Here is a 14,434-nt window from a genome sequence, read left to right as displayed (position 1 = left end):
AGAACATACAGAGGAGCCTGCCACAAACCTCCTAAACCAACACACACACACCCTGTTCAGCCTGCAGACACATCTGGCCCCTTCCCAAACACCTAAACACTTCTTGAGATCAGGGGTTTTCAGGCTTGTTTTTAGCTATAAAGCCCTCTTTTCAAACAAAAATCTCACATGGAAGCTCAATATAGAAAACTTGGTGTGTAAAAGCCACTGTGGCCCCGCCCCCGCCCTGGGTGGCCCCGCTGGCCTTCCCCATCTGTCCTCTGTTGCTCCCCCATGGGCAGCACTCACAGGGCTCAAACCTTCCATTTTTGGTGCTTAATTTTGGTGTCTGGCGGCCTGTTGTCTCGCCTTCCTGCCCTCCTCCTCGTGGGCCCTGTTCCATCATGAGCTGCTCAGGGTCCAGCTCCCAGGCCATGTGGACAGAGCAGCTTGGCCTGGAGCCCTGCTGGCCAGACTGGACACTGCCCATTGGTCCTGGACAGCCCTGAGTCAGCACTGCACCCATCTGGCCAGATCCAGGAGCCCTGCCTGAGGCTCTACCCTGCCCCTGGTTCCCCTGCCCTCCTCCCCATCCCTGTGGTCCCCTGGGGACAGCTTCCCCCTCGGTTGAAGAGCTCCCCCCGCTTTCCCTCCCCCTGGCCACCAGACCGCCAGCCAGTGCCTTCAGAGAAGGAGGCTTTTCCTAGGGCTTCCTGAGCACCATCTTTCACTCTTGCCTAATTGGTCGTATTCCAAGCCCTCGGAAGACTTCATGAAATCAGCCATGTGCCTCTTCCCCAGTGGGTCTCCATAGCAACGGAGGGCCTAACTCTGGGGAGTGCGGCGAGGAGGAAAATGTTCCAGCTAAAAATGTACATGGCCGTCAGTGGGCGGGCACCCGAGAGGGGGCTCCTGGCACACGGAAGGCAGCTCCCCACCCCCATTCCCTGTCCAGGAAGTCGCTGTTGTTTGGGCTTTACCTCATGTCTGAATGAGAGGATGCCCCCCCCACCCCGTGCTGCGATACTGTGGCACCTTTGAGGGCTGGGACACAGATTAGTGGGAGGGTGCAAAGCAGTCTTTCTGGGACTGGAGGTCGAAAGAGGACCCTGGCCCTTCCCCCCCACCTCCCCACACCCCTCCCAGTGTGGGTGGACGTAGGGGGGACAAGGTGCCAGTTTCACTTCCCAACTCGGTGACAATTCCTGTCACTTCCTCTGTCTCTCCAAACAACAGGGCCAAGCTTCCCAGGCCCCTCCCAGAGGCCCTCCTTTCACCCAGCATCTGTCCCTGGTTCCCCGGCCATCTGACTCTCCTCCTGCGACCCTCACCCGCCTGGCCAGGCTGGGATGGGCTTTAGGTCCCAGGAAGACAGGCTACCGCTGCGGGCACAGGAGCTGTCCATTCACCCACAGGCTTGAGGTCCTCCCCAGGCCTGTAGTGCACACTCCTTGGTCTCACAGGTCCCTGGGGAGAAGGGCAGCGCCACAGTGCAGCCCGGGGCCTTGGGGTAACAGATCCGTTGACTGAGAGCTCACACACATCAGGCACGGTTCAAGTGCTTTGCCTCTACTGTCGTGTAAACGTCATAACAACCCTAGAGGTGGACACAGTGGTCTTTCCCATTTACAGATGAGAAAACTGAGGGCCAGAGAGGGGTGACTTGCCCGGGATCCCTCAGCTGTAATGGGGAGACCCGAAGCCAGGTCTGCTGACCTTAAAGCCCAACTCCTGGGGCAAGGAGGATCAGAGCTGCCACAGTGGGTGACCCGGGAGGCCGGGCTGGAAGCAAGGCTGGGACGGACACAGGGAGGATTTGCATGGGTCAAGGGCACGGTCACTTGACAGTACCCGAGCCTGAGACGCAGGGCCCTCTCTGGCTCGTGGCTGTGCTGCTTCCACTCCTTACCCCGATGCCTCTGCCCCAGGACAGCCTCACTCACCCCACCCTGTGCTTGCTCCCCAGGGTGTGATGCTGAGTCAGCTGGGCCATAAGAGCCTGGCCCAGAAGGTGCTACGGGACGCCGTGGAGAGGCAGAGCACCTGCCACGAGGCATGGCAGGGCCTGGGCGAGGTGCTGCAGGCCCAGGGCCAGAGCGAGGCCGCCGTCGACTGCTTTCTCACCGCCCTCGAACTGGAGGCCAGCAGCCCAGTGCTGCCCTTCTCCATCATCCCCAGAGAGCTCTGATGAGGCCTCGCAGCTTTGGGGAGGGAGGGAGCTGCCCAGCGGGCCGGCGGGCAGCAGGGAGCGTGGGTCAGGGGAGGTACGGGGCCTCAGGGCGATACATCTCTAGGGAATGTGTCTGCAGGCTGCAGCCCTAATTCTCCTCGCCTCCCCCCGCCACCCCCGCTTTCCCTCCAGGGCCAGCTGGGACTGGGAGCTGCTCATCTGGAGCAGGGTGGACCAGGTCTGCATCAAAAACAAATCCCTTGTTCCTTGGGACTCAGACTGCATGGAGTTTGTGAGCAAGGAAGTAGCTGGGAGGCCACATCAACACGGGGGACGCTCCCCAGTGTATCTGCGCATCATCTAAATGCGCAGGAAGGGTCTGTGAGGCTTGGGTACCCCTCCCCCCCCACCCCGTCTAAAAGCCCCTGTACTGTACCTGCCACCCTCCTTCAATATCTCTGACCCTGGATTTCCCGGCTTTGCACAAGCTTTAGTCTCGAACCTCAGCTCTCTGCTCCCCACGCCAAAGATGAGCTGCCCTTTGGCTGGGCCAAGAGGGTTCTCCTGGGTTCCTTCCTCGGCCCTTCGGGAGGCAGTCTGCTTGAACCCTCAGTGACTTAGAGTCATGGTGACTGGACTTGTTCCCCAAGAGCGCTAGTGGGGGAACCTCACAGCTGTACTTCACCACCTGCCCTCAGCAGGCCTCGGTGCCTGGGGGAGCCCCCTGGCCCTGGCCTCACACCCCACTCTCAGGTCGTGCCCAGGGCAGTCATGGCTTGAAGAATCTGCTGGCAGGCAGGAAGAGGACGGACCTCTGGGTCCTCTCCCAGGTTTAAGTTAGTGGACAGTGCCTGGCCGTGCCCCTCTTTGCTTGGGCCCGCCTTTAATCTTCCCCTCTGTTGCCAAGTGCCTCTGGGGCCTCTGGTGTCTGGCCAGGGGTACTCAGTTCTGGGCCTAACTCAACTTCCATTTCTGCCCACCTCCACCTCTCTAGAAACGGGCCTCAGCCACCTCCTCAGGCCCTGGGCTGTAGCCCCTAGGATACAAACATGGCCGCTGGACCCAGCCCTTCCTTGCATCAACACCTCATTCCTTCAAGCCTTACCTTTCTGGGCAATGGGTACAGTGTAGCTCCCTCTAGTGGTTATAATGTGGAGACTGGCAATCTCTAGGACTGCCCTTAACACCATCCACAGCCCATTTTCACCTCAGGCTCTCTTGGGTGACCCAAGCCCCGCCCTAGCCATTCGGTTTCCCCTGCCTGGGGCCAAACAGGGCCTGTAATTAGAGACCCAAGGAAGGGCCGGAGCCTAGCCCCTCCCTGGTTGTGCAGGCCTCTGTGTATGTGACACCCGTCTCTACCGAGGTCCTGGGAGTGCTGGTGGGTGGTGTCTTCCCTGCTGCGTGATACTCTTGGAACTCTCCCCACAGGCCTATCGGGGAACTCCTTTCTTATCTGCACTTTGGGTTTCAGTTTTAAAGCCCCGTGTGGCGTATCTCTCACTTGAAGGTGTGTGGAAGGGTCAGCTGAGGGCTGCTCTGGCCCGTCAGAGCCCGGTCTGTTCCTCGGAGGCGAGGCAAGAGGCTGTTGGAGACCCACGCTCCTCCCAGCCCTGGCTCAGCACTCCACACCCCCAGGTGCCACCAGGGAGAGCCTGTGCCTCTAGCCTTCCCATGCCAGGCCAAGGGACACTGTAAGGACACCAGATCCTTCATCCCGCCTGGCTGAAGGATCTCTATATGTGTATGTATGTGTATAAATATATATATATATGATAGAGATCTATTTTTATTCTGGAATTCTGTTAGAAAAAAAATAAACAAGAAAAAGCAAATGCTGTTGGTTTACATTGGGATGCCCAAAGATGGTGGTAGTGAGTCCTTGGTAATAGGAAAGGCAAAGGCAACAAATGCATTTTGACTTGAAGCATTCCTTTTAGGAAGCCTCAGCGGGGCTGGGCAAGTTGCTTGACAATTCAAAATAAAGGTCTTGAATAAAGAGGCCCATGAAGGGAAAGCAGGTTTGTGTGAACCAGTGTGTTCATTTATCTACCAGGTACCCATGGGACAGGCCTTGAGGGAGGGAGCCCTGGAGAAGAGGCAGAGGCCTGAGAGGTCATGAAGGCCGGGGCGGGGACGCACAGGTGGGGAGGGCAGTGGGAGGGAGGGGCCCACTGAGGAGATTGTGATGAGTGCCTGGGGAGGGGACTAAAGACCTAAATTTAAGGCCAGACACTATCAAACTCTTAGAGGAAAACATAGGCAGAACACACTATGACATAAATCACAGCAAGATCCTTTTTGACCCACCTCCTAGAGAAATGGAAATAAAAACAAAAATAAACAAATGGGACCAATGAAACTTCAAAGCTTTTGCACAGCAAAGGAAACCATCAACAAGACCAAAAGACAACCCTCAGAATGTGAGAAAATATTTGCAAATGAAGCAACTGACAAAGGATTAATCTCCAACATTTATAAGCAGGTCATGCAGCTCAATAACAAAAAAACAACCCAATCCAAAAATGGGCAGAAAACCTAAATAGACATTTCTCTAAAGAAGATATACAGATTGCCAACAAACACATGAAAGAATGCTCAACATCACTAATCATCAGAGAAATGCAAATCAAAACTACAGTGGGGTATCACCTCACACCAGTCAGAATGGCCATCATCAAAAAATCTAGAAACGATAAATGCTGGAGAGGGTGTGGAGAAAAGGGAACCCTCTTGCACTGCTGGTGGGAATGTAAATTGATACAGCCACTGTGGAGAACAGTATGGAGGTTCCTTAAAAAACTACAAATAGAACTACCATATGACCCAGCAATCCCACTACTGGGCATATACCCTGAGAAAACCATAATTCAAAAAGAGACATGTACCAAAATGTTCACTGCAGCTCTATTTACAATAGCCCGGAGATGGAAACAACCTAAGTGTCCATCATCGGATGAATGGATAAAGAAGATGTGGCACATATATACAATGGAATATTACTCAGCCATAAAAAGAAACGAAATTGAGTTATTTGTAGTGAGGTGGATGGACCTAGAGTCTGTCATACAGAGTGAAGTAAGTCAGAAAGAGAGAGACAAATACCGTATGCTAACACATATATATGGAACTTAAGGGAAAAAAAATGTCATGAAGAACCTAGGGGTAAGACAGGAATAGAGACACAGACCTACTAGAGAATGGACTTGAGGATATGGGGAGGGGGAAGGGTAAGCTGTGACAAAGCGAGAGAGAGGCATGGACATATATACACTACCAAACGTAAGGTAGATAGCTAGTGGGAAGCAGCCGCATAGCACAGGGAGATCAGCTCGGTGCTTTGTGACCACCTAGAGGGGTGGGATAGGGAGGGAGAGGCAAGAGGGAAGAGAGATGGGAACATATGTGTATGTATAACTGATTCACTTTGTTATAAAGCAGAAACTAACACACCATTGTAAAGTAATTATACTCCAATAAAGATGTAAAAAAAAAAAAAAAAAGCCTTGCAGAGGCGTGGCCAAAGCCTGGAGGGGGGTGGGAGGCAGCAGGGGGCGTCCAGACAGGGCCAGAGACCCCTGCTGCCTCCAGAGCCTGGCTGGGAGAAGCCAGGGCCAGACGTGCCACCTGAACAGGAGAGACTGCCCCAAAGGCACTGCCAATGGAGCAGCTTCAGCACCTGGGGGAAAACGCCAGGGTAGGGGTGTGTGCTGAGAATCCAGGCCACATCCAGATTGGCCACCTGCTCTGAGAAGTCCACACCAATATTCTCCTAATGGAAGTTATGCCACGTACAAATACACTATATAAAATGTGTATCAAATGATGACATCAGTTTACACAGAAGCCCTGTTTTCTTCGTGCACCCCAAGGGATTACCCCCAAGGCTGCACCCACACGGTCTGAAGACAGCTGCCCTTAAGGCTTCCCCTCGACCTCAGGGCCTGGCTTAGACAGAGCTGCCCGCTCAGCACCCTGGCCACCTCCACCCTGATCCTCAGCCCTGTTACTGGGGTTACGGTTTTGCTGTTAGTGAGGAAGGGCCCTTCTTGGAGCTCCTGGGTGCCCAGCTTTGATTTCCCTGTGATACTTTTTTAGAAAACACGTTCAGTCTTTAGTGGTTTAACAATTAGTATCAGATTACTTGTCACACACCCTCATCTGCCAGCTCACGGCCCCCTGGGGTGAGAATTAAAGGCTGCTTTAGGCTATAGATGGTGTCACTTGTCTGCCAGCCTGGGAGAAAGGCCTAGAAGAGCTCATCCTACAAGGACAAGACGAGGGAATCTGGAGGGAGGGAGGGGCAGGGAGGGGCGGCCTTCCTGTCCCTGAGGAGGGCTTTGCTGAGCTGACCTCAGGGTGGTCAGATGTTGGAAAGTCAGGCAGTGGTGGAGACCCAGGCGCTTCCTGACCTCCAGCTCCCATCTGCAGACCCCTCATTCACACTCGAGCCCTCCCTGGAGAGGGAGGGGGCCAGCCCCGTGTCCAGCCCATTGTACCAACACGAGGGCTGGAGTTTGGGGCTGAGTGTCGGCTGCACTGTCACCCCCATGGACCTCCAGCCCACAGCCCTGCAGTATTAATAGTGTTTATCTGCAGGCACAGGTATGAATGGAATTTCAGCCACCACCCCCAGACTCCTACCAGAGTACTCACTGTTGCATTCACACCCCCGACCCGAGCGCTCAGATGTCACTGTGCAAATATTTCTTGGCCTGGTTTTCGGGAACCATCCAGCTAAACAAATATCCCCCAGCCCGTGCTGCCAGCTCTTGATGACAACCCACAGTCAGAGAGCCTCACGCATAAGCAACCTGTGGGACCACCCCCACGTGGTGCAGACTTGGACTCTGGAAGCTAGGGAGGTCCTACTGGGAAAGTATCCCATGCCAGAAACGCCTTCGAATTTTCATCAAGCTCTCTCAGTTGCGAAAAGCAGAGACCCACGGAAGGTAGCGCCAGGAAAGAGACAAGGGGGGTTCCCTGGAGCCCTAGGGCAGGGACCGCAGTGCACAGATATGGGGCCGAAGCAGCCATGCATCCATCTTTGGTGATGGAGTCAGCACCCAGACTGAGCTCAAAGGCCACTCTACCACTGGCTGGCCCTGTGCCCTTGAGCAAGTGACCTACCCTCTCTGTGCCTGTCTCCTCATCTGTAAAGTAAGGATAATCCTGGAATAGTGCCTGCTTTGTGGACTGTCATGATGATTAAGTAAGAAAAAACATGGAAAGAGCCTAGAACAGTGCCGGGCCCATAATAACCACTGGATACCTGTGTGATGATTTTCTCTGCCCCGCCTCTTCCCTCCTCCTCTCCCTGCTGGCTGACCTCGCTCACTCAGAGATGCTGCCATGGGACTACGTTCAACCTACATACCCTGGCTGGCCTTCCACCTCCACTGCTGCAGTGACACCCCTCTGTGCCTCTGAGCTTAGATTCTTGGATGAGACGATCCCACTGGTCCCGCTCATTTTTCCATGGGTCCCTAAGAACAACCAGCTGTGACCAGGGGATGGGCCTCAGGACACAAAATATGGCTGCCTGAGCAGCTGGAGTTCCGGGTGAGCAGTAACGGGCCCCTTCTGAGACCCCACATCAGCCCATCATTCCCTCAAGCCTTGCCCTCCTGGGCACTCGGTACGATGCAGGTCCCCCCGGAGGAGGAAGACAACAGAACTCACACCCCCTTGAACACCCACCCCACCCCTTCCCTATCATTGTCACTTATGGTACATCATGGGGGCTCCTGTCCTGTCTCTTCTCTTGATAGCAATGACAATCCTAACATTCTCCCTCTACTATACTAGGCATAAGGCACTTTGCTTATCAGTGGACTCTCTCTCCGACACTGCTCCTTTGGTAGTCAACAACCTAGGGAAGTGGGTTTTGTCCCCATGAAAGGTGACGAGACCATGACACCTCCACTTACAGCTAGGAATATGGCAAAGCTGAGAGTAAGGTCCTCACCCACAGAGCCAGCACCAGCTCACCAGACGATGGGAGAGAGGAAGGCAGTGCCTGTCACTGAAGCAGCAGAATGACCAGGAATCCTCCAGCAGGGGAGAACGGCCGATGCTCAGTGCTACCTGCTACCCTAGCCCCTTCTGCAGCCGGAGAGGAGGTTCCTTAAACAGAGACCACTCAACATGCTGGAAAGTCCCCCAAAGAGCAAGAGGGTTCTCAAGATGTCAGGCAACGAGGAAACAAGAAAAGGTCACCATGGGAGCTGTGCGCCGGGCCATGTGACCCCACCATCCTGCCCACCAGCTGACTGAGCCATGGGTGGTTTCTAGAACCAAAGTTCCTCCTCTGTGCACTGGCCCACAGCCTATAAGGTGGCCTGGGCATCCCACACAGAGACCCCCAGACTGGTGGTGACCGTCCCTGCTCTCTCACACTCTCACTCATTCTCTTCCCCCCTTAACTGTCTCTGGAATTTGGCAAGAAGTAAGTCATTGTGGGCCTCTTTTAAAAACGTATTTTTTTCCGAACCATCTGAGAATAGGTTGCATAAATCATGCCCCTTTACCCCTTAGTAATTCAGTGTGTTTTCGCTAAGAACAAAGGTCCTTGTCTTACATAACCACAGCACAGTTCACAAATGAGGGAATTTAACCCCGACACAGTATTTTTCTCTCCTCTCCCGTCCATATGCCAGTTTGTCACCACTGCTCCTTGTAGCACTGTCTTCCCCTGGCCGGGGTCACATATTCCACTTAGTTGTCACATCTCTTTAGTCTCCTTTAATGTGGAATGGTCCCTCCACCTCTCCTTGCCTTGCATGACAGTGCTGAAGGGTGCAGAGGGTCTGGCCTCTGCAGTGAGAGTTGGGACAGAGACAGAAGCAGTTGGTGGTGGGAGCAGAGGCTGAAAAGCAGCAGAAGCCAAGGGCCAGAGGCAAGAAGGAAGAACAGCTGGGCAAGAAGATAGAAAAACGCAGAGCAGGTGAATCTCCATAAAGATGGAGCTCTCCAATCAAAAGAAATGGATGCCCATTTTCAAGGGGGCAAAAGACGATGGACTCAAGAGAGCTCCATTCTATCCCAGACGCCCTTTCCAGCTCCTGCAGCCTGAAGTCAAGATTCCCATCTGAATCCTTTCCTCGGTCCTTGCAATGACCCCCTGATGACGTAAGGGACCTCGAGTGTGTTTGTTCCTGGTGGCCCTGCCCATCCCCAGAGAGGCACACTCTCCTTCCCCAGGTCTCCTCTCAGTGTGCACCTGGAGACCAGCCTTTGGGGGTGGAGGGGCGCATGCCAGGGCACCCACCTATGGGGGAGGGGCTCCGACCCGAAGCAAAGGGGCACCGGTGGGCATGGCGAAAGCCCATCTCACAGGGGAGGGAAGGCAGTGCAGGAAGGTGAGGTGACCGGCCCGAGGCCTCCAGCCTGCAGGGCAGTGAGTGAGTGACACTCGGGCGGTCTGCATGCAAGAACCTCGGTCTATGGCATTCTTCCTGGGACACCCGCCAACCAGAGGAGGAGCGTGTATGCTGAAACGGGGATCAGAGCAGGCATAGGGACACTGTCACAAAGACTAACTGGCCTCAGGTGTCAGCTGTGACACCTGAGATGAGTCCCTTCTCTGTGCGGAGGTCAGAGCATAGGTGGCTTCCCCAGCTCCCCGTCCCCAGGTCTCAGCAGCTGGGGCAGTCTCTGTAACTGACTGTGACCTCCATGGCCTCAGCTTGGGCCCAGGAGGAGGCCGCTGCAAGCTCCCTCTCACCTGTCTCGTGCCCAGGAGCCCACAGCTCACTACCCGACCCCCAACAAGGCCCCCAGCTCACTGGCTGTGAGTGGGGCCCCCGACACCGCTCACACCCCTGAGAGCACCCCGCCAAGGGTGCAGGGGCTTTGACGGCTTGGCCCAGTGCAGGCTGGTGTGAGCTCACAGAGGGCCCCGGCAGTTGCTAGCCTGGGGCCAGGCACTCTCTTCCATCCAGACAGTGTCTCCTCTGAGCTGGGAACACCCCATCCTGGGCCCTCGCCCTACCTGTGAGGGTGTCTCCTGTGCCCTCAATGACCCACACTCTCCCACGTCCACGCCACTCCTACTGGGCCTCTCTTCCCAGAATTCACCTTGTGCCCCTTCTTCTTCAAGACCCAGTTCCCACACCTCCCAGAAGTTTCTCTCCCTCCCTCCCTCCCCCCCTGCACCTCTCACCACTCACCTCATAGGACCCTTATGCTTTGTCAGAACACTCGGGCTGGCACACAGGCCCTGGGGGTTCTGCTTCCCAGGTGTGGCCCCCACATCCCACACACCTGGACTCAGCCACACCTACATGTGCCCTCATGAGCGGGACACCAGCTGGCCTTTAGGGAGGCTCTCCTGCCAGTGGGAGGCTTGGGGTACAAATGTGGAGTAAAGCCACCTTGGCCCCACCCACCGGCTGACCTTAGCCTTCCCTCTTGCCCAGCACACACACCATCCCAGTGCTTCACCCTGGGGGTGCCTGGGACAGGGCTCCGAAGAGAGACCTTAGCCCTCCTGAGTCTGTTATGGCTGTTCAAGGACCTACAGTTGGTCTCAATCCATTATATTTTCTTAATAGAGTTACATGTATGTTTCATCCCATTGTAGAAGTTATTTTAGAAATACTCATGCATCTTTGCCATTAGGATCTTCATCTGCACTACAGACACGTGGGTCATTAAACACAACTTTCCAGAAGCTTCATTTTCATTTCCATATAAGATAGGGCACGTTTAAATTTTTGGAATAACGTGGCTACTGGAGATTTTAACTGGAGCCGTAAGTACCATATGTAAAACATTAGGAGCGTTCTCCCCCGCCCAACCCCATTCCCCAGAATGTGACTTTTAATGTGACTGCTTTTTTACTTTTTTTATTTTTTACTTTTTTAACTTTTGGCTGCTCCTCACAGCTTGCGGGATCTCAGTTCCCCAACCAGGGATCGAACCTGGACCCACGGCAGTGAAAGTGCTGAGTCCTAACCACCAGACCACCAGGGAACTCCCAACGTGACTGCTTTTTAAGTGGTCTTAGAGAGCTTGTTTATAACATCTAACACCTACAATCCTAAGGTCAAACCTCCAGGAATGATTTCTAAAATCAGTACTAAGTTTCTTTACCTCCGCTTTTTAAAAACTTATTTCATCAGGTGACTTTTGTCAGCAAACACCAAAAATGGCTGATGATATTCAGGCTAACAGCCCTTCCCCAGACAATTCTTTGTGGTTCAAAATAATCAAAGGAACTTCCATAATATAAAAGATTTTATGAAACACAAAAGACCCCAAATAGCCAAAACAATCTTGAGAAAGAAGAACAAAACTGGAGGTATGACACTCTGACTTTTGGACTCTACTACAAAGCTACAGTAATCGAAACAGTATGGTACTGGCACAGAGACAGTCACATAAATCAATGGAACAAAACAGACAGCCCATAAATAAATCCACAAACTTATGGTCAATTAAGCTATGACAAAGGAGCCAAGAATATACAACGGGGAAAAGACCATCTCTTCAGTAAGTGGTGTAGGGAAAACAAGACAGCTACATGTAAAAGAATGAAATTAGAACACTTTTCCCAAATCATATACAAAAATAAACTCCAAATGGATTAAAGACCTAAAGGTAACATCAGAAACCATAAAACTCCCAGAAGAAAACATAAGCAGAACCCTCTTCGACATAAATCATACCAATATTTTTTTGGATCTGTCTCCTAAGCCAAAAGAAATAAAAGCAAAAATAAACAAATGGGACCTAATTAAACGTAAAAGCTTTTGCACAGCAAAGGAAACCTATGACAAAACGAAAAGACAACCTACTGAATGGGAGAAAATATTTGCAAATGATATGACCAATAAGGGGTTAATATCCAAACTATATAAACAGCTCATACAACTCAACATCAAAAAAACAAATTGATTAAGAAATGGGGGGAAAACCTTAATAGACATTTCTCCAAAGAAGACACACAAATGGCCAACAGGCACATGAAAAGATGCTCAACATCGTCAATCATCAGAGAAATGCAAATTAAAACCACAATGAGATATCACATCTGTCAGAATGGCTACCATCAAAAAGAACACAAATAACAAATGTTGGCAAGGATGTAGAGAAATGGGAACGCTCCTACACTGTTGGTGGGAATGTAAACTGGTACAGCCACTGTGGAAAACCGTATGGAAGCTTCTCAAAAAGCTAAAAATAGAACTACCACATGACTCAGCAATTCTCCTTCTGCATATATATCCAAAAAGAAAAATAAAAAACAAAAACACTAATTCAAAAAGATAAATGCACTCCAATGTTCATAGCAGCATTATTTACAAGTGCCAAGATATGGAAGCAACCTAAGTGTCCATCAACAGATGAAAGGATAAAGAAGATGTGGCACACATATACACAATAGAATACTACTCAGCCATAAAAAAGTGAAATTTTGCCATTTGCAACAACATGGATGGACCTGGAGGGTATTACGCTCAGTGAAATATGTCAGACAGAGAAAGACAAATACTGTATGATCTCACTTATATGTGGAATCCAAAAACTAATACAAACTAGTGCATATAACAAAAAAATAAACAGATTCACAGATATAGAGAATGAACTAGTGGTTACCAGTGGGGAGAGGAAAGGGGCAAGATAGGCATAGAGGACTAAGAGGTACAAACTACCGTGTATAAAATAAATAAGCTACAAGCATATATAGTACAACACAGGGAATACAGCCAATATTTTATAATAGCTATAAATGGAGTATAACCTTTAAAATTGTAAATCATTATGTTTTACACCTGAAACTTACATAATGTTGTATCAACTATACCTCAGTAAAATATAATATTCAGTGAGTATCTACTATATGCTAACACTGTACTAGGCACCGGCAAATTCACCAATGCCCCAGTAGATCCCAACTCTATGATCTCAGAGCCTACAATCCAACGCTGGCCTCAGGCAAGGATCTGGGGACTACTGGAGCCCTTAGGAGAAGCACCAACCAGCTTGGGGAAGACTGGGGAAGGCGAAGATAGCACAAGAAGGGCCACGGGAGAGCAGCATTTCAGGCAAAAGGATGCCTCACATCCCCCCAGCTACAAGTTCGATAGGTGGTGTGGAATACTGAATAACGCCCTCCCGAAGGTGTCCCTGTCTAATCCCCAGAACCTGAGAATATGTTCTTTCACATGGTAAAGAGACTTTGCAAACGTGATTAAGTTAAGGGTCTTGAGATGGGGAGAGTATCCAGGTGGGCCCAATATAATAAGGATCCTTACAAGAGGAGAGGAAACCAGGTGGGTCAGCGTCAGGAGTGGATGTGATTGTGGGAACAGGAGTTTGCAGTGATTTGAGGAAGCGGCCGTGAGCAACAGAGTGCAGGTGGTCTCTAGAAGCTAAAGAAGAGAAGAAAATATTCTCCTCTCAGAGGTTCCAGAAAGAGACTCCTTCTGGAACCAGCCTGCCAGCACCTTGACTTTAGCCCAGTGAGACTGATTTGGGGACCCCTGACCTCCTGAACTGTAAGAGAATAAATTTGTGTTGTTTTAAGCACCAAAGTCTATGGAAATTTGTTACAGCGGCCATGGGAAACTAACAGATGGTCAGTTTCCACAGTGAGCTACCGCGGGCACACAGGTTCTCTGCAGTCCGGCTCCCATGCCCAGCCCAGGACGGGTTGGGGATTAGAAGCCTCAACAGCTGTGACCCTGCCTGGCGTGTTTCCAAGCGTCCCCTCTGGTCCTGATGAATAAGAGAAGCTCCAGCAACTTCCTTGCTCTGTGATGGCCCTCAGTCACCATGCAGGACCTCTGAGCTCTGGGACTTCAGAAAGGGGGTGAGGGGACAAAGGCCAGCCCTCATCAAGCCCAGAGCTCTGTTTGTGACCTGCACAGCTCCAGTGCACTGCTTTGCCATCCAACCCTGCCCCCTCCCAGGTCGCTCAGTTCCCTGGCTCCCCACCCCCATCCCCCGGAGCCCACTCTGCTGACCAGAGATGCAGTGTCACTGGGCCTGAGCTCCCTTCCTGCCTACACTTCTCAGGGACTAAGCCACACTCCGACCCAAAGCAGCCACATTGCCACCTCCCTCCCCTGATGGGCCTCTCTGAGCCCCTATCTCTCTTCAAAAGGGTGACACACTTTTCTGGGCTCTAATAGAGCTAAGGGTGCTGTCAACAAGGCAACGCGAAGCACCTGCTGGGAGACATCCTCCACGCGTCCACCCCCCGGGCCTCCCCTTCCTCTGGCTCCTCCTCCTTGTGTCCGCCCCCCCTGCCCCCCCACCCGCCTACTCGCCGCCCCC

At 52.1% G+C, this 14,434-nt stretch overlaps 2 protein-coding genes across 3 annotated transcripts in view; one reads left to right on the top strand and one right to left on the bottom strand.

The window, feature by feature from the left end:
• TTC7A (tetratricopeptide repeat domain 7A) overlaps window positions 1-4,158 on the top strand; it is a 122,809-nt gene extending 118,651 nt beyond the window's left edge. For both annotated transcript variants that reach the window (XM_079941260.1, XM_079941262.1), the window contains one exon: window positions 1,946-4,158. In XM_079941260.1, the coding sequence (XP_079797386.1) occupies window positions 1,946-2,167 (222 nt within the window). In that variant the 3' untranslated portion in view covers window positions 2,168-4,158. The remainder of the gene's footprint in view (window positions 1-1,945) is intronic.
• The window catches only part of STPG4 (sperm-tail PG-rich repeat containing 4), a gene marked incomplete at its 5' end in the record, with an annotated part of 62,499 nt that overhangs the window by 5,252 nt on the left and 42,813 nt on the right, over window positions 1-14,434 (bottom strand). The window lies entirely within an intron of this gene.

The sequence above is a fragment of the Stenella coeruleoalba genome, assembly GCF_951394435.1.
Source record: "Stenella coeruleoalba genome assembly, chromosome: 13".
Taxonomy (NCBI): domain Eukaryota; kingdom Metazoa; phylum Chordata; class Mammalia; order Artiodactyla; family Delphinidae; genus Stenella; species Stenella coeruleoalba.
Note: the sequence above shows the minus strand (reverse complement) of the source record. Positions and strands in the feature narration are given on the sequence as shown.